The sequence below is a fragment of the Schistocerca nitens genome, chromosome 2 (assembly GCF_023898315.1).
Source record: "Schistocerca nitens isolate TAMUIC-IGC-003100 chromosome 2, iqSchNite1.1, whole genome shotgun sequence".
NCBI classification, from domain to species: Eukaryota; Metazoa; Arthropoda; class Insecta; order Orthoptera; family Acrididae; genus Schistocerca; species Schistocerca nitens.
Window position 1 is genome coordinate 13,077,819 of NC_064615.1, and position 20,650 is coordinate 13,098,468.

The 20,650-nt window shown below is 41.8% G+C and overlaps 1 protein-coding gene across 1 annotated transcript in view; it reads right to left on the reverse strand.

The window, feature by feature from the left end:
* The window catches only part of LOC126235676 (UDP-glucosyltransferase 2-like), a 97,228-nt gene that overhangs the window by 13,567 nt on the left and 63,011 nt on the right, over window positions 1-20,650 (reverse strand). The window contains exons 5-6 of the mRNA XM_049944404.1: window positions 18,328-18,550; window positions 3,901-4,120 (exon numbers count right to left, since the gene is read on the reverse strand). Of these exons, the coding sequence (XP_049800361.1) occupies window positions 3,901-4,120; window positions 18,328-18,550 (443 nt within the window). The remainder of the gene's footprint in view (window positions 1-3,900; window positions 4,121-18,327; window positions 18,551-20,650) is intronic.

Genomic DNA, 20,650 nt, shown 5'->3' on the forward strand with positions numbered 1-20,650 from the left:
GTGTGCTCTCCCAAGGCTATCACTGGTTGTAATGGAATTTTGTCTACTCTCAGGGCTCGTTTCGACTTACGTCTTTCAGTGCTCTGTCAAACTCTCCATGCAGTATCATATGTCCCATTTAATCTTCATCTACGTCCCCTTCCATTTCCATACATCACCCTTGTATAGACCCTCTATATACTCCATCCATCTTTCCGCTTTCCTTGTTCGCTTGGGATTGCTTTTCCATCTGAGCTCTTCATATCCATACAATGGTCCTCTTTTCTACAAAGGTCTATTTACTTTTCCAGTAGGCAGTATCTATCTTACACCTAGTGATATATGCCTCTACATCTTTACATTTGTCCTCTAGCCTTCATTGCTTAGCCATTTTGCACCTCCTGTTGATCTCATTTTTGAGAGGTTTGTGTTCATTTTCGCCCGCTTCATTTACTGCATTTTTATATTTTCTCCTTTCATCAGTTAAATTCATATCTCTTCTGTTACACGTCGTCTTTCTACCTACTTCTAGCCCTCGTCTTTTTTACCTACTTGTTCCTCTGTAGCCTTCACTATTTCATCTCTCAAAGTTACCAATTCTTCTTCTACTGTATTTCTTTCACCTGTTTTTGACATTCGTTCCCTAATACCCTTTATGAAACTCTCTACAGCCTCTGGTTCTTTCAGTTTATCCAGGTCTCATCTCCTTAAATTCCCACCTTTTTGAAGTTTCTTCAGTTTTAATCTACAGTTCATATCCAATAGATTGTGCTCAAATTCCACATCTGCCCCTGGAAATGTCTTACAATTTAAAATCTGGTTACTAAATCCCTGTCTCACCATTATATAATCTGTTTGAAACCTTCCAGTGTCTCCAGTCTTCTTGCATGTAGACAAACTTCTTTCATGATCCTTAAACCAAGTATTAGCTTTGATTAAGTTATGCTCTGTGCAAAATTCTACCATGCGGCTTCCTCTTACATTCCGTGCCCCCATTCTATATTCACCTACTAATTTTTCTTCTCTTCCTTTTCCTATTATCGAATTCCAGTCCCCCATGACCATTAAATTTTCGTCTCCCCTCACTATCTGAATGATTTCTTTTATCTCATCATCAATTTCTTCAACCTCTTTGTCATCTGCGGAGCTAGTTAGTATATGAACTTGTCCTTCTGTAGTAGGTGTGAACTTCGTGTTTATCTTGGCTACAATAATTTGTTCGCTATGCTGTTGGTGGTGGCTTACCCGCGCTTCTGTTTTTTATTCATTATTAAACCTACTCCTGCATTAGCACTATTTGATTTTATATACACTCCTGGAAATGGAAAAAAGAACACATTGACACCGGTGTGTCAGACCAACCATACTTGCTCCGGACACTGCGAGAGGGCTGTACAAGCAATGATCACACGCACGGCACAGCGGACACACCAGGAACCGCGGTGTTGGCCGTCGAATGGCGCTAGCTGCGCAGCATTTGTGCACCGCCGCCGTCAGTGTCAGCCAGTTTGCCGTGGCATACGGAGCTCCATCGCAGTCTTTAACACTGGTAGCATGCCGCGACAGCGTGGACGTGAACCGTATGTGCAGTTGACGGACTTTGAGCGAGGGCGTATAGTGGGCATGCGGGAGGCCGGGTGGACGTACCGCCGAATTGCTCAACACGTGGGGCGTGCGGTCTCCACAGTACATCGATGTTGTCGCCAGTGGTCGGCGGAAGGTGCACGTGCCCGTCGACCTGGGACCGGACCGCAGCGACGAACGGATGCACGCCAAGACCGCAGGATCCTACGCAGTGCCGTAGGGGACCGCACCGCCACTTCCCAGCAAATTAGGGACACTGTTGCTCCTGGGGTATCGGCGAGGACCATTCGCAACCGTCTCCATGAAGCTGGGCTACGGTCCCGCACACCGTTAGGCCGTCTTCCGCTCACGCCCCAACATCGTGCAGCCCGTCTCCAGTGGTGTCGCGACAGGCGTGAATGAAGGGACGAATGGAGACGTGTCGTCTTCAGCGATGAGAGTCGCTTCTGCCTTGGTGCCAATGATGGTCGTATGCGTGTTTGGCGCCGTGCAGGTGAGCGCCACAATCAGGACTGCATACGACCGAGGCACACAGGGCCAACACCCGGCATCATGGTGTGGGGAGCGATGTCCTACACTGGCCGTACACCACTGGTGATCGTCGAGGGGACACTGAATAGTGCACGGTACATCCAAACCGTCATCGAACCCATCGTTCTACCATTCCTAGACCGGCAAGGGAACTTGCTGTTCCAACAGGACAATGCACGTCCGCATGTATCCCGTGCCACCCAACGTGCTCTAGAAGGTGTAAGTCAACTACCCTGGCCAGCAAGATCTCCGGATCTGTCCCCCATTGAGCATGTTTGGGACTGGATGAAGCGTCGTCTCACGCGGTCTGCACGTCCAGCACGAACGCTGGTCCAACTGAGGCGCCAGGTGGAAATGGCATGGCAAGCCGTTCCACAGGACTACATCCAGCATCTCTACGATCGTCTCCATGGGAGAATAGCAGCCTGCTCTGTTGCCTGTGTCTATGTGCCTGTGGTTCTGTCAGTGTGATCATGTGATGTATCTGACCCCAGGAATGTGTCAATAAAGTTTCCCCTTCCTGGGACAATGAATTCACGGTGTTCTTATTTCAATTTCCAGGAGTGTATATGTATATATGACCAAAAGTCTTTTTCTTCCTGCCACCGAACTTCACTAATTCCCACTATATATCGCTTTAACCTATCCATTTGCCTTTTTAAATTTTCTGACCAGCCTCCCCGATTAAGGGATCTGACATTCCACGCTCCAATTCGTAGAACCTCTGTGGTGTAGCATTCAATAGAATTTACTTTTCCTGCTATGAGCGCAGAAGTCTGGAGATGGCATCACGTTCTCTGCACCGATGAATGTCGCATATGCCTTCAACCAGACAATCACCGGAGACGTGTTTGAAGGAAACCCGGTGAGGCTGAACGCTTTAGACACATTGTCCAGCGAGTGCAACAAGGTAGACGGTCCCTGCTGTTTTGTGGTGGCATTATGTGGGCCCGACATACGCCGCTAGTGGTTATGGAAGGCACCGTAACGGCTGTACGATACGTGAATGCCATCCTCCGCCCGATATTGCAACCATATCGGCAGCCCACTTGCGAGACATTCTACATCTACATCCATACTCCACAAGCCACCTGACGGTGTGTGGCGGAGGGTCCCTTGAGCACCTCTATCGGTTCTCTCTACTATTACAGTCTCGTATTGTTCGTGGAAAAAAATGTGGCAGTGAACGTACTCGAACACGGGACCTCTTATCTACAGAGCGTGACGCTTACCGTTACGTTAATAACTGACATGTCGTCTTCATGGACGACAGTTCGCGCCCCCGTCGTACAAGACGTCCTTCAGGATAACGGCAGCACTGGACTAGAGTGGCCAGCATGTTCTCCAGACATGCACCCAGTCGAACATGCCTGGAGTAGATCGAAAATGGTTGTTTATGGAAGACGTGACCCACCAACCATTCTGAGGGATATACGCTGAATCGCCATTGAGGTGTGGTACAATCTGGACCAACAGTGCCTTGATGAACTTGTGGATAGTATGCAACGACAAATACATACATGCATCTGTGCAAGAGAACATGCTACTGGGTATCAGAGGTACCGGTGTGTACAGCAGTCTGGACCACCACCTCTGAAGGTCTCGCTGTATGGCGGTACAACATGCAATGTGTGGTTTTCATGAGCAATAAAAAGGGCGAAAATGATGTTTATGCTGATCTCAATTCCAATTTTCTGTACAGGTTCCGGAACTCTCGGGACTGAGGTGACGCAAAACTTTTTTTGATCTGTGCAGAAGATAATTTTTAATTGGCAGTAGCGCTTATAAAACGTTACTTTGACTTACGTCGTGTCTTCCAGAACTGCACGTATGGAACGCAGAAATGTATCTTTCGTGACGTCTTGAATATTCAACCGGACGCCAATCTGTGACTGTGCAATCTTTGCAGCGTTATGGTGCTGGTCAGCGAAGACCGGGATGACCACTAACGGAACCGCATGGTAAGCGGCCTCGTTCAAGCTCTGGAGACCACCCTGCATTATGAAAAGGCGGACTTTCGGATGAGCTGCAAGGAAAAGACAACTCGTTAATTCAGCAACTGATACAGAGAACAAAAATAGTACAACATAATTATTTTCAGCCGTAATGGCTATGTTTGTAACCGTGACTGTGTGGGATGATTATTTATTTCAAATTTCTGCTACCAGTCACTTTTTATTTTATGCTTAATGTAGCATAATGCAACGCGTTTCGATCATATTCTGTTCAGCTTCAAGCGTTTGTACATACATACATACATACATAGAGAAATGTTACTTAAAAATAAACAGTATTAAACTAGATTAATCTAGAATACTTTGTTTTTTACTATAGTTTCTGGTGTGGAATTTGGGGGGGGGGGGGGGAAGGAGGGGGCAGTGTATATCTAGAAATCGATGTCAGTGATGTCTTCTGCTGGTTTTTTTCATTGTTGTTGACTATGTACATCACAGCCTGTATCGGATGCAGATAGATTTGCATCAGTTATGTGTAACGAAAATAGTATGAAAGGCTTTTGTATGACAGTTGATCACTTAGCAATTACATCATCTTGCTGCTTCACTTGCATCACTGGTGTAATGGCGGAGCTGTTGATTGACAATACACTACTGCACATTACATTTTATCACTGACTGCCACTGCACAAATTGCTTCGATGTTATACACACAACACAAGGTGGCGGACTGTAGCATGTGAGTCTGTACCGATTATCGAGGTTTTGTATCGATATTCTTGGTTCTAATTAATTATTTACATTGACACTTCTTGAATCTATTGAGTTAGAACTGGCTATGTTTATATATATAAATATGTTGAATTAATTTTTTGCACTAATTAATAACATGGATTATTTTAGATAATTACTACATTAATTAAATTATGGTATTTATTACAAAACTTTATAATACAGACCATTTGACTAAAATCATGTATTCTGTTTCAATAAATAAGGTAACATATTTTTATAAGTATTTAATTGAACTAAAAATTAATATTAATAGCTTAAAACTTATAACAATATATTTAATTAACACTGACAAATATATTTTGAACAATCAGAAAAAAGAAAATGTTACAAAAAAGAGATGTCATATAAATTTAAAAAATGCAAATGAATAAATTATTTTTTACATTACACAGCAAAAAAAAAGAGAGGGCATGACTCAAAGTGTACCTTCACATGGTAAATTAAGTAAATGAAACTGTCTCCACAAAAAAATTACATGAGAGAATTAAACTACCATCTTTATCATCAAAAACCAATGTACAACATACACTTTAATGTAATATCACATAAAGCTAAGCTGCTCATGCTAACTGATTCATACCACATTTGTGGAAATATTATTTCACTCATTTTCAATGAGCAGAAATCGCACAATACTTCTCTTTGTGTCAACATTATGACATAATCGATCCTTGACACCTGATGATAATTCTAATTTGGACTTTTAATAGAACTACAGATATAATTTCATTCATCATTCTCTCATCAAACAACAGAAAAATAATAACTAAATTATGAATAACATATTTTCTTTTTCAAAGTATGTCATCAGAAATGTTTTTATTTTCCATTTTGCTGACTTAAGCAATGTATCAAATAAGCTGGAAAAAAGAGTTAATTCCACCAATAATAGACTATTCTTTACTATTAGAGATACTTCAGTTGATTTCTGAATCCCTGATCTTATAATAAGATGAAGCCACTGCCTAACGTTAACAACAATGCAAAATATTTCTCCAGTTATTTTATTTCATTAAGAAGGTTTATCTTTACTATTACTATTCTTAAAATTGTTATCAAGAGCTTAGAATGTTCGAATGGAAGATAACTGTGATAACATGAAGCATATTCTAAAATTAGAGGCGTGGGATTATAAACTGTAATAGAAGCATTGTTTTCTCAGTACTGAGAGTGATTACAGGCTTTGTAGTCAAAGAAAAAAATGTTTTTCACACATAAATTTTTCTCAAACGTAAGTGTAAAACAAAGATTAAACCTGTAATATTTCTATCCTGTATGGTTAAATGATGATGGCGTCCTCTTGGGTAAAATATTCTGGAGGTAAAATAGTCCCCCACTCGGATCTCCGGGCGGGGACTACTCAAGAGGACGTCGTTATCAGGAGAAAGAAAACTGGCGTTCTACGGATCGGAGCGTGGAATGACAGATTCCTTAATTGGGCAGGTAGGTTAGAAAATTTAAAAAGGGAAATCGATAGGTTAAAGTTAGATATGGTGGGACTTGGTGAAGTTCGGTAGCAGGAGAAACAAGACTTCTGGTCAGGTGGCTACAGGGTTATAAACACAAAATCAAGTAGGGGTAATGCAGGAGTAAGTTTAATAATGAATAGGAAAATAGGAATGCGGGTAAGCTACTACAAACAGCATAGTGAACGCATTATTGTGGCCAAGATAGACACAAAGCCCACACCTACTACAGTAGCACAGGTTTATATGCCAACTAGCTCCACAGATGACGAAGAAATTGAAGAAATGTATGATGAAATAAAAGAAATTATTCAGATAGTGAAGGGAGACGAAAATTTAATAGTCATGGGTGACTGGAATTCGGTAGTAGGAAAAGGGAGAGAAGGAAACGTAGTAGGTGAATATGGACTGGGGCTAAGAAATGAAAGAGGAAGCCGCCTTGTAGAATTTTGCACAGAGCATAACTTAATCATAGCTAACACTTGGTTCAAGAATCATAAAAGAAGGTTGTATACATGGAAGAAGCCTGGAGATACTAACAGCTTTCAGATAGATTATATAATGGTAAAACAGAGATTTAGGAACCAGGTTTTAAATTGCAAGACATTTCCAGGGGCAGATGTGGACTCTGAAAACAATCTATTGGTTATGAACTGTAGATTAAAACTGAAGAAACTTCAAAAAGGTGGGAATTTAAGGAGATGAGACCTGGATAAACTGAAAGAACCAGAGGCTGTAGAGAGTTTCATAAAGGGTATTAGGGAACGAATGTCAACAACAGGTGAAAGAAATACAGTAGAAGAAGAATTGGTAACTTTGAGAGATGAAATAGTGAAGGCTACAGAGGAACAAGTAGGTAAAAAAGACGAGGGCTAGAAGTAGGTAGAAAGACGACGTGTAACAGAAGAGATATGAATTTAACTGATGAAAGGAGAAAATATAAAAATGCAGTAAATGAAGCGGGCGAAAATGAACACAAACCTCTCAAAAATGAGATCAACAGGAGGTGCAAAATGGCTAAGCAATGAAGGCTAGAGGACAAATGTAAAGATGTAGAGGCATATATCACTAGGTGTAAGATAGATACTGCCTACTGGAAAAGTAAATAGACCTTTGTAGAAAAGAGGACCATTGTATGGATATGAAGAGCTCAGATGGAAAAGCAATCCCAAGCGAACAAGGAAAGCGGAAAGATGGATGGAGTATATAGAGGGTCTATACAAGGGTGATGCATGGAAATGGAAGGGGACGTAGATGAAGATTAAATGGGACATATGATACTGCATGGAGAGTTTGACAGAGCACTGAAAGACGTAAGTCGAAACGAGCCCTGAGAGTAGACAAAATTCCATTACAACCAGTGATAGCCTTGGGAGAGCACACCCCGACAAAACTCTACATTCTGGTGAGGAAGATGTATGAGACAGGCGAAATACCCTCAGATTTCAAGAAGAATGTAGTAATTCCAATGTCAAAGAAAGCAGGTGTTGACAGGTGTGAAAATTACCGAACTAGCAAATTACGGATGAAAATTATGTGAAGACAAACTGAAGAAACTGCAAAAAGGTGGGAATTTAAGTAAATGGGACCTGGATAAACTGAAAGAAGCAGAGGTTGTACATTCAGGGAGAGCATAAGGGAACAATTGACAGGAATGGGGGAAAGAAATACAGTAGAAGAAGAATGGGTAGCTTTGAGAGATGAAGTAGTGAAGGCTGCAGAGGATCTAGTAGGTAAAAATACTAGTGCTAGTAGAAATCCTTTGGTAACAGAAGAAATACTGAATTAAAATGCTGAAAGGAGAAAATATAAAAATGCACTAAATGAATCAGGCATAAAGGAATACAAACGTTTCAAAAATGAGATCGACAGGAAGTGCAAAATGGCTAAGCAGGCATGGCTAGAGGACAAATGTAAGGATGTAGAGGCTTATCTCACTAGGAGTAAGATAGATACTGCCTACAGGAAAATTAATGAGACCTTTGTAGAAAAGAGAACCACTTGTATGAATATCAAGATCTCTGATGGAAACCCAGTTCTAAGCAAAGAAGGGAAAGTAGAAAGGTGGAATGTGTATATAGAGGGTCTATACAAGGGCGATGTACTTGAGGACAACATTGTAGAAATGGAAGAGGATGTAGATGAGGATGAAATGGGAGATACGATACTGAATGAAGAGTTTGACAGAGAACTGAAAAACCTGAGTCGAAACAAGGCCCCAGGAGTAGACAACATCCCATTAGACCTGCTGACGGCCTTGGGAGAGCTAGTTCTGTCAAAACTCTACCATCTGGTGAGCAAGATGTATGAGACAGGCGAAATTCCCTCAGACTTCAAAAAAACATAATAATTCCAATCCCAAAGAAAACAGCTGCTGACAGATGTGAAAATTACCGAACTAGCAGTTTAATAAGTCACGGATGTAAAATATTAACGCGACCCTACGACTTATCTTAGAAGCTAGATTAAGGAAAGGCAAACCTACGTTTCTAGCATTTGTAGAGTTAGAGAAAGCTTTTGATAATGTTGACTGGAATACTCTCTTTCAAATTTTGAAGGTGGCAGGGGTAAAATACAGGGAGCAAAAGGCTATTTACAATTTGTACAGAAACCAGAAGGCAGTTATAAGAGTCGAGGGGCATGAATGGGAAGCAGTAGTTGGGAAGGGAGTGAGAAAGGACTGTAGCCTATCCCCGATGTTATTCAATCTATATATTGAGCAAGTAGTGAAGGAGACATAAGAAAAATTCGGAGTAGGTATTAAAATGCATGGAGAAGAAATAAAAACTTTGAGGTTCGCCGATGACATTGTAATTCTGTCAGAGACAGCAAAGGACTTGGAAGAGCAGTTGAACTGAATGGACAGTGTCATGAAAGGAGGGTATAAGATGAACATCAACAAAAGCAAAACAAGGATAATGGAATGTAGTCGAATTAAGTCAGGTGATGCTGAGGGGATTAGATTAGGAAATGAGACACTTAAAGTAGTAAAGGAGTTTTGCTATTTGGGGAGCAAAATAAGTGATGATGGTCGAAGTAGAGAGGATATCAAATGTAGACTGGCAATGGCAAGAAAAGCGTTTCTGAAGAAGAGAAATTTGTTAACATCGAGTATAGATTTAAGTGTCAGGATGTCGTTTCCGAAAGTATTTGTATGGAGCGTAGCCATGTATGGAAGTGAAACATGGACGATGACTAGTTTGGACAAGAAGAGAATAGAAGCTTTCGAAATGTGGTGCTACAGAAGAATGCTGAAGATTAGATGGGTAGATCGCATAAGTAATGAGGAGGCATTGAATAGGATTGGGGAGAAGAGAAGTTTGTGGCACAACTTGACTAGCAGAAGGGATCGGTTGGTAGGACATATTCTGAGGCATCAAGGGATCACCAATTTAGTATTGGAGGGCAGCGTGGAGGGTAAAAATCGAGACCAAGAGATGAATACACTAAACAGATTCAGAAGGATGTAGGTTGCAGTAGGTACTGGGAGATAAAGAAGCTTGCACAGGATAGAGTAGCATGGAGAGCTGCACCAAACCAGTCTCAGGACTGAAGACCACAACAACAACATTTCTATCCTTACTATCATTATGCTGACCACCAATATTTCCACGATTCTTACCAAAATTAACTGTCATATAGTTAGGAACACAAAAGCTAACAGTAACCCTAAACTCTAATAACAATTATAGTACTATTAATTTTTTGTTACATTATGCAGTTGTATAAAGATTAGATTTTGTTTCAGTTTTGTTTCATACAGAAAATTTTGAATCAATAGGCATTAAAGGATAAATATTAAATGTCATTCTACCAGCAACAGTTAAAAGCTCAACACTAGTATCAATGTTATGATCTACTTTAATCTCATTTTTTAGGAACTCAAGTTCAACAGACTAACATCCTTCAAAGTTATGATTAATAATATCTTTTGATTCCAGTTGGAAGTTTACACCGAAAATTTACACTTGCGCAATTAAAGTCTACAGTTACAATTCAATTTACAACGTAATTTAGGAAAGTTATGAATAATTTTAGAATTATGCTTATTACACATGAAAACTTTTTCTCTCTAGAATTTCGGTAGAGCTTGGGCAGGAATATTAGAAACGTCAATTACAATACCTTTTATAAATGAATTAGTACTATCTGGCTCACTGATTTTGGATAATCGTATTTATAGTGTATTTACTACAGCTGACATATTCGTAATAATTTTCTTTGTATTAATGAGTATTATAATTATTGGACGTGTTCCATTAACAACTGGATCACAAGTTATAGTATTCTCTCATGTAAACAATAAGTTTTTACTTTTACCTCCACTATGTTTATTTCCTCCCCCTCCCCCTTGGAGGTGCTATTGCTTATGGAGGAGTTTTGGCAGATTTAAAATTACCTTATTACACTTATCTAGTGTTCTTTTAATAGTATGTGCAGTGAATATTTTCAGAAGCAATTAATACATTATTATTTTCATAATCAATAGTTAATAAAGACCTTCTTACCTTCCTTTTTTTTACACATAGAGCTGGGTGCTTTTTTACAATACTAACTGACCAAAGCTGAAATGTATAGTTATTTCGTCTTGCAGCTGGTGCTGTCCCACTCTGTTTTGCTTCTTTCGTCAAGCATGAGCTTACACTCAAATTTTTTCAGGAATTTATCACTATTTCTCATATCGAATGCCAAGAAAGGGATACAATTAAACTTTTTGGAACATTTCAAACAATTTGTGCAGCATTATGAACTAGATAAATATGAAACAATGCAAAGTCCAGGTTGAAGTAACAGAAATATTGTGAACAGTACACTGCTAAGATGATATGATGCAATTCAAACAGGTGCAACTAAAAGACTGTTACCCATTTGAGTTTTGGATAATGCAAGCAAGCATACCTCATGCACACATGATCACTGGCTCCATCCATTCTGGACAGTTTCCAACTACGTCATCTCGAATGGGAGGTGCGTTATAGACTGGGGTGGGGAAGGGTGAGGGAAAGCAGGTTGCTGGAGGGGGAACGAAATTGGCACTGCCTGGCTGAGCATACAAGGACTAGATAATGACAGCACCAGCTGTGACGTGGTGAGGGGAGGGTGGCGTGTAATGGGGAATGGAAAAGTAGAAGGGCAGAAGGAGGAATTAACAGTGGGCATGCTGGCGGGGAGCAGTGATCAATGAGGGGGGGATGGGTGAATTTGGAGGAAGTGATAGGACAGGGGGGCAGAGACTTGGCTGGAGACTGTGGTGACAGTTCTTTACTGTAGGTTGAGCCTGGGGCGATTTTTGGAATGGATAATGTGCTACAGGGATAACTCTTGTTTGTGCAGTTCAGAAAAGTTGGTGGTATAGCGGAGGATTCAGATGCTCAGGTTGTGAAGGTGTCATTGAAATAACAAATGTCATGTTCAGCTGCATGTCATATAGCACGAAATTTTTGTGCTACATCAGAATCTGGTGGTGGCCATTCATCCTGGCTTGTGCCAGATGGGTAGTTAGACTAGTGGAATAAGCTATGCAGTAATTACAGCAGAGCTGGTATATGGCATAGCTGTTTTCATAGATGTCCCAGCCACTGATGAAGTAGGATAAACCTAGTAAATAATTGCAATATTAAGTGTTGAGTGGGTGTATTGGATAAGTCTTGAACCTGGATCTTCCACAAGGATGTAACCTATTTGGCAAGCAGCTGGAATTATGTGTAGTGCAGGGAGGCTGGCAGGTCGACATAAGGGCACATTAGGAAATGTGCAAAAGGATTTTGGGTCTTTCATTTCAGTTAATGGTAATAAATAATCAGTGCCCTGGTGTAGTATGCATTTCAGCTGTTTCAGTCTGTGGTGATATAGGATGATGAATGGAGTGTGCCTTTGTTGGCGCTCTTGGGGTTGGTGAGAGTATTAAGGTACATGGGTTATGGCACAGGAAATATGTTTGTTGACAGGTCTGAGGAATTGCATGTGAAATTCTTTGTGAGACCATCGGCATGTTGTTGTTGTTGTTGTTGTTGTTGTGGTCTTCAGTCCTGAGACTGGTTTGATGCAGCTCTCCACGCTACTCTATCCTGTGCAAGCTTCTTCATCTCCCAGTACCTACTGCAGCCTGCATTATTCTGAATCTGTTTTGTGTATTCATCTCTTGGTCTCCCTCAACGATTTTTACCCCCCACGCTGCCCTCCAATACTAAATTGGTGATCCCTTGATGCCTCAGAACATGTCCTTCATAGATGTTCTTCGGCATAGTGGGCAAGAAAGTTCTCGTCACTGTCGATATGCTGTCCCAGGGTTGCCACACTGTACAGGATGGATCTTTTGGTGTGGAAGTTTTGGCAGCTGTTGAAATGCAGGTACTGTTTGTGGTTGGTTGGTTTAATGTGTAGAGATGTGTGGATGGATTCACCAGAGAGAAGGTCAACATCCAGGGATGTGAGATGCTGGGTTGTGGAGGACAAGGTAAAGCAGATGGGAGAGAAGATGTTGAGCTTCTGAAGAAATTAAGATAGGGTGTCTTAGCCCTGAGACCACATTGTTGGAAGTATCATCAATGAACCTGAAAGAGGAAACGTTTTGTGGTGTTCGGAGGCAAGGAGGTTTCCTCTAGATGGACCATAAACATGTTTGCATATAAAGGTTTAATGCATGTGTCTGTGACTTAGCCATGGATTTGTTTGTATACCTATCCTTCAAAAGAGAAGTAGTTGTATATTAGGAGGCAGTTAGCAAGGTGTATGTGTCATAAGGTATTGTCTCTGGAGTCTGAAGGATGCTGGAAGAGGGAGTGTTCAACAGGAGCAAGAGGGACACTAGTTTATAGTGAAGTGGCATCAATGGTGATGGCTAGAGATCCAGCATATGAAGGAGTGGCAACAATAGCGACTTGGTGAAGGAAGTGGTCGGTATCTTTGTTGTAGGAGGCTAGATTTCAGGTGGTTGGTTGGAGGTGTTGGTCAATGAGGGCCAAAATTCTTTTAACAGGCGCAAAAGAGACAGATACAATGGGGTGTCCTGGATGTTTGGGCTTGTGGACTTTTGGAGAATGTATAAGGTTAGTGTGCAAGGTGTCACAGCATAAGAGGAAGACGTTCTTGGACGGTTCCAAAACTTTAAGCACAGATTGGACGTTATGCTGGACTTCTAGGATGGGATCACATTCACAGTGTTTCTAGACAATTCTCGCCTTCTGCGAGACAGAAGTTTGTCTGCATGTAGGGTTATTAGGTCGAGATTTGATCTGAGGCTGTGTACGTCTGTAATTTCTTCTGCTGAATCGTTGGTTTTCTTAGGAAAGGATCAAGGGAAGGATGGTGAGACAAGGTTGTAGGTAAGGTGATTCTGGAAGGTGACAAGGGAGTCGTTAGGTGGCAGGGGGGGGGGGGAGGCACATGATTCGATGTTGGTATGAACTGTGAGATACAGGGTTCAATGTTGACATTTTATTGCCTCTGGTTGGTGGGATAGGCGACAAAGAAGTGTTTATACTGCAGGGATCAGAAGAATTTTGCGTTGGGGAATGGGTAGAGCCTTTGCATAGGACTGAAATTTCTGTGGGGCTCATGATTTTGGTAGAAACGATAACAACAATGTTCTTGGATTGTTTTGTCTCTGAAGCCTGGGAAGTGTTGGTAGGGAGTTTTGGATGATCTGGCAAGATCGAAACATCAGTTATGCAATGACTGGGTGGAATGAGGGTTTGGCGAGGAGGAACACTGCAGTTAGAGTAGGTTGGATAGCTTTTGGAATGTTCTTCGGGTGCTGGAATTCAAGGGAGTCAATTTCAGTGATGTGTGTCACACTGTGGTAGAACATAGCATACCTTATTTCAATTTCTGCTTCAGTTTCCAGTTGATCTAGATTCTACCCTGCACTGTGAACCTTTCTGAACAGTATCCTTATAAAATTTCTGCCGAAATCGTCCCAGCCTCAGCCTATGGTAGCCTACTGAGCCCATAGCCTCCACCCAACAGTTTCTGCTTTCTCTGTCCTACTACTTCCTCCCAGCTCATGTATCTTCGCCCTTTTTGTACGCTCCTCTCTGACAATATACAAACAATTCTTTTCCCCTTCTTTGCTCTTTATTTCCACTCCCTCCTTCACAGCCTCCCAGCTCTGTGCTTGGAAGCCTTGTGCTGACAGCATCTAGTAAATGCGTACACCATCAGATAGTACCAACTTACTTCCAACGCGCAGCCCCATTGCCCCCATCTACACTGTGTATACCTCCCCCATCCCCACCCCCCTCTTCCTGCTGCTTCTTTTCGACATAATTAAGTTTTATTTTTTGTGGAGCAACTAGAGACAGTTGTCATGTGTCCAAAGGGTGTGCGTAATTGTGTGAATGTGTGTGTGTCTGTGTTTGTGTGTGTGCTATGCGTGTGTGTGCGTGTATGTCATCCGTTCTGAAGAAAGCTTTGGTCAACATCTCAAGTGTTTAACATTCCTTTCATCATTCCAGCCTGCAGCTCATCATGTCATCTATACAGTCGGTATCGGTCTATTCGTTTTATAACATTATTCATATAATTTTTTATATATATTGTTTGATTTTGCCTTAAGGCTTTTTTTCTTTCCAAAACAGAATGAAATATTTGTTTGCAATTATTCTCTAAAGCATTATTCTTTTCAGTGTCCGTTCTCTAACTTCTTTTCTGTGGTTTTTCCTCGCCTTCCAAACAGCACATGCGCTGGCGTCCAAGCCATACGACGAAGGGCCTCAACGGTGCAAGGCCATGTAACCACACGGATTATTGGGGCAACATTTTATGTCCGAAATTCTTTCCTCCGATGATTATAATTACTCCTGTTGATCTCATTTCCTCTCTCATCCTTACGTATTTTCGTGTGTTATTTTCCAAACCTCACTGTGCCACACGAACATGTGAACTATGTTCTCAGTCGCACCTTTTTCTTCCTAATCCCAACACACACATTCTCCCATACCTAATTCCTTCCGTCCTTTTTCCCGTGCTCCTGCACTCTATTTTACGTTTTTGGGGTGTTTGTACATATTTTAACATATTTGTGCGTATTTTTGCGCATGAGTATGTCTATTTATGCATCTTATTGTGTTCCCTTCCAAACCATCTCCTATATTTCCGTTTGCCCAAAGCCATCGCTCCCACACCAACCTCTCCAAACAGAGCCAGTCTAATCTCAACATTGAACCCTGTCTCTCTGGAGTCATACCACCATCCAAGTTCCATCTGACCATTCCCTGGTAACCTTCAAAAAATTATTTATTTACATGTTGGCCTCACAATCCTTTCCCAGGTCCCTTTCGTCGATCACAAACCTCTCAGCAGAAGAAAGCAGAGACACACATAGCCTCCAATCAGATCCTGCCTGCCTTCAGGCAGAGATTCCACTGCTGTTCTTACGAATCCAGGTAACTCCCTGGCAGTGGCACTCTGCCAATGGTCTGGCTTCTCCAGCAATAAACAGTGCCAGATTTACCCCATCCCAAAAGTTTAACATAGCCTTCAGCCCATGTTAAAGCGTGACACCCTCCTATGCAATAATGTTTATGATCCATCTAGAGCCAACTTCCCTATCCTCCCAAAACCCTGGTCCTTTTCAGGATCATTGATGATATCTTCACAATCTGGTCTGAGGGCTAAGACATCCAATTCTCATTCCTTCATAAGCTGAACAACACCTCCTCTTCCACCTGCTTCTGCTACTCCTCCTCAACTCAGCTCAACACCTTCATGGATGATGACCAGTTCCGCTCTGATGGCTCCATCTAAGCCTTTGTCCACATTAAACCCATCAACCATTAAAAGTACCTGCATTTTGAGAGTGGCAATCTCAGACAACCAGACTCCAGGGGGACAGCATATCTGCAGTGACGATGACTCCTTTGCCTAGCACACAGAAGGTCTCACAAAGGCCTTATTGGGCAGGCACTATCCACCCCACTATCCACCTAACACAGTGTGCAAACAGATTTTCCATACCATAATTCATGGCACCTCTATCACCCCACCACACCCAAGAATCAGTTAGAAAGGAGCGCACCCTACATCACTCTGTACTACCCCAGACTGGAACAAGCCCTTCCTCATGGCTTTATCTACTATCATGCCCCAAAATGTAGGTGATCCTACCTCTCCTGGTGTGGCCTCAAGATGAAATGTGTGATGAAATAAATAAGCATCCCTACTGTTGTGGCTCTAACGGCATGACAGTAGTTTCATCATACATAAATATCTATGATACTGCTGAAGTGGTCTTTTTCATCATGATACATTACTAAAGCCACAGGTGCCGATATTACAAAATTTTTTGCCTCCTAAAGTGGAGTCCAGCCCCTGTAGATCTCCACAACATGTTAGTCCATCCCTAAGCCACACACACTCCGAACCCCTTGCAACATGGATCTTTTTGAAAGGTACAAGACCAGCTCAGTCCAGCCCTCCAGCATTTCCTACTCTATTCTTTTTGCAGGCTTATCCTTCCGCAGCAGAGGCCAGGCGAGCCATCAAAGCAGCTCTGCCATACACCAGCTCTGCTGGTATGACTAGCAACCATAAATCCACCAAGATGAATGACCATGGCCAAACCATGTCCATGTGCAAAGCAGGCTACCTTTGGTACAGCGTACAGCAGAACATATGCAGCACAACATAATATGATTGAGTCAGTGATGGCTTCACAATCTGGGCCATATGGATCCTCTCCTCCACCACCAGCTTTTCAGAACTGTCCAGATGGGATTTAGCCCTACAACACATTTTCCGACCCCACAATCTCCCTGATCTCAACCTTCAGTAACCTACTGTCCCCACAGCCTCCACCCAACAGTTCCCCCCCCCCCTCTTCTTATTACCTACTCCCAACACACATCCCATTATCTTCATTCTGCACTGCTCTCTGGCTATACCCCCTCTCCCTCCTCAAACATCCCACCATCACCCTCGGGCTGCCATGTCCTGCTACTGTCTAGTCCCTGCAAACTCCACCAGGCAGCACTGATCTCTCTCTCCCCATCTGTACTCTGCGTTCCGTTCTCCTTCACACACCAGACCGCTGCTTAGATTGCATGTGACAGAGTTCCATTGTGCCCAGAGTGGTTGAAGATAGTGGTGGTGTGTGCGTTAGGTGCGCTTGCTTGTGTGAATGTGTGCGTGATTTGCTTCCTGAAGAAGGCTATGGTCAGTCTGTCTTCAAGGATAAATCATAGTGTCACTTCTGGTTCACGTGTTTCTCCAGAACCCAGATAAATGTTCTCCAAATTTTTAATGCTTCCGTTCTTCTGTACACAATTTATATTAGGGTAATACAGCGTGTGATGTCATATTTGGAACTGAAATTATTACTTTGTTCTCTAAGTGTGAGATCATTTCGCCTGTCAGCATGTACCTTGCATACCAAGTGGTACACATCCGCCGTGACATTTTTCCCTGATGAAATCAATATTTCTGAGGGAAGGTTGGCTATCCCTGGTGCTTTGCTTCGACGTACGTCTTTCAGAACTTTGCGAAATTCTTCTCGCAGTAACATGTCTCACCTCTCTCGATTTACTTCCACTTACCTTTCCACACAATTGTCTTGAAGTTTGTATCATTTGCACAGTCCTCTATGTATCTCCTACATGTTCCAGCTTTCCCATGTTTGCCTTCTACAGGTATTCCATGTTAGCTCTTAATAGTCATACGTGCTTTTTCTTTTCCAACGGACTATTTCTCATATCAGCAGCATGTGCCTTGCACATATTCCTGCATATTTCTGCAACTTTCCATTTAGCCTGTAACTGTTCCTCCTTTGTCGTGTTGCGCTTTCTGATAGGCTCTTAATTTTCTGCTTTTCTCTATTTTCTATTTTCGTCTGCTAAATTAAAATGTTTATATGTATTCTTGAGGTTTGAGATATTTTGCTGCTGCAGTGTGAGAAAAATTAATGAAGGTAATGTATTAATAATAGTATTATCGTGTAGATAGAATGTAATGCAGTATAAAGGAGTAAAATGAAGTATCCTTTTTGGAGTACAGAAAGGCGAGAATTGTTACCAGCTTACCCAGTACAGACGGCTGCTGCAGCCACTTTCGGGTCATGACGTTCTCTGGCTGAGAAGGCAGCGAGTCGTTCTCCCACTTCCAGAGGACACGCTGTGGCAGCTGTCTGAATACCTGCAGAATGTCCTGGATCATCTCAGGGGGGAGGTTTGTGCTTTTCACGTTCGAACCGAGGCTGAAGTAGATCACACCATGCTCTGCTCCATCCAGGAACTTCTGAATATCCTGCGATAAACAAGACCATTAACGATGACAATATATTTCTTTAATTTCCTAAAAGTTTCTGATAGGAAAAATTATCCAGTGAACTTATTTATATTCTACAATTTTATCTCCATTATATGAGTGCTTGGTGTCTGTTCTTGCGGGCATGTCACAAAGAAGAGGCACCATGTTGAATCCGTAGGTGTGACACATATTGTGTAAATATAAGGTGGAGAGGGGCAAAAGGAAAAGGAAAGGGAAGGAATTATTGATGTCAGCTGCATCAAAAGTTTATGTGGGAATCAGTGCATGTCAGAAAGAACAGGCACCATACATTCATCCAACTGATCCCCCTAGATTTGCCATGAATCCACCACCTTCCAGTACAGACACTCAGTTACGTTCGACCTCTTGTGGAAAACACAAAGTAGTGAGCATGAAGGACATGGACGGCGACGGAGAATACACTGCATGATCAAAAGTATGTTTACATCTGGCTGAAAATGACATACAAGTTTGTGGTGCCCTCCTGGAAATCAAAATGGTGTTGGCCCACCATTAGCCTTGACGACAGCTTCCACTCTCGCAGGCATAGGTTCAGTCAAGTGCTGGAAGGTTTCTTGGGGAATGGCAGCTCATTCTTCACGGAGTGCTGTACTGAGGAGAGGTATCGAAGTCGGTCGCTGAGGCCTGGCACGAAGTCGGCGTCCAAAACATCCTAAACGTGTTATATAGGACTCCGTACAGGCCAGTCAGTTACAGGGATGTTATTGTCGTGTAACCACGCCGCCACAGGCCGTGCATTGTGGACAGGTGCTCGATCGTGTTCAAATATGCAATCGCCATCCCCGAATTGCTCTTCGACAGTAGGAAGCAAGAAGATGCTTAAAACATCAAAGTAGGCATGTGCTGTGATAGTGCCACGCAAAACAACAAGGGGTGCAAGCCCCCTCCATGGCAAACACGACCACACCATAACACCACCGCCTCAGAATTTTACTGTTGTTTAACAATGGAATTCCCATTGCACTGTTAATGTTACCACCCTTGCCTTAATTTCACCGAAGATTGCTATTAATTTTGTTATGAGTCAGTTCTTTCGTCGATAGTCTCTTTTGCAAATTCTTCATATTGTTCCTGGAGCCATCGTACTTTGGCTGCACCATCTTCAATTTTATTTCGTTCCTAAGTGATTTATGTTGCTGTATTCCTGACTTTCTCTAATATTTTTGTCCTTCCTTCTGTCATCAGTCAATTGAAATATGTCTTCTCTTACCCAAAGTTTCTTCAGAGGCCTCCCTTATACCTATATCTAACTGTTCAACATCTCTCAGTCTAACCTTCATCAACACTAACGTATCATCTGAGTCTAATGTGATCCTAGGTATGCTTTACAATCCAGTACCTAACTTCCATATCTCTCTCAACCCGACGTAATCAAACTGGAATCTTCCCTTGTCTTCCCATGTCTCCAGTTCTTTTAAAGGTACGCCTCCTCTTTCTGTGATTCATGAATATAGTTTTCGGTTTTACCGACTCAAATTAATTGCAGAACTTAACTGCATACCCAATAGCAAATGCGCTCCCTGATAACTATGCACATTTATTTAGGGTACATAAGGTAGGGTCTATCAGTACAGATTCACCTTACTGGAAACCAATTAGGATGACTGATGACTCCAAGATCATTTTTCTGTGGATGATCATGGTCAAAATTTATAGTCAATGAAGTGCTGATATAAAACTGAATTTATTGTATGATAAATTATTTGAAAATAACTTTTCTCATAATCAGATGGGTATTACACGTTCATGTAATAAACAATAGACCACTAGAGAAATTAAAGTCTCTTGTGCACGGAAAAGGTAAATTTATCCGTTGGCAAGGACACGTGAAAATTCTGCAGTAGCCACACTCAAAATTAAGAAGAAAGGTAATTTAAAATAAGGAACCGCCATACTATGTTAGATATCAGTAGTTAAGATAACTGACTTAAGTCTTTATGGAACGTACTTAAACATGAGATGGGAAAAAGTTGACAAAATGTGATATAATCACTATTTATTTAGGTGGTTGGACTATAAATGATCAGTCACAGTTAGCAAGAATGTTTAATAAAT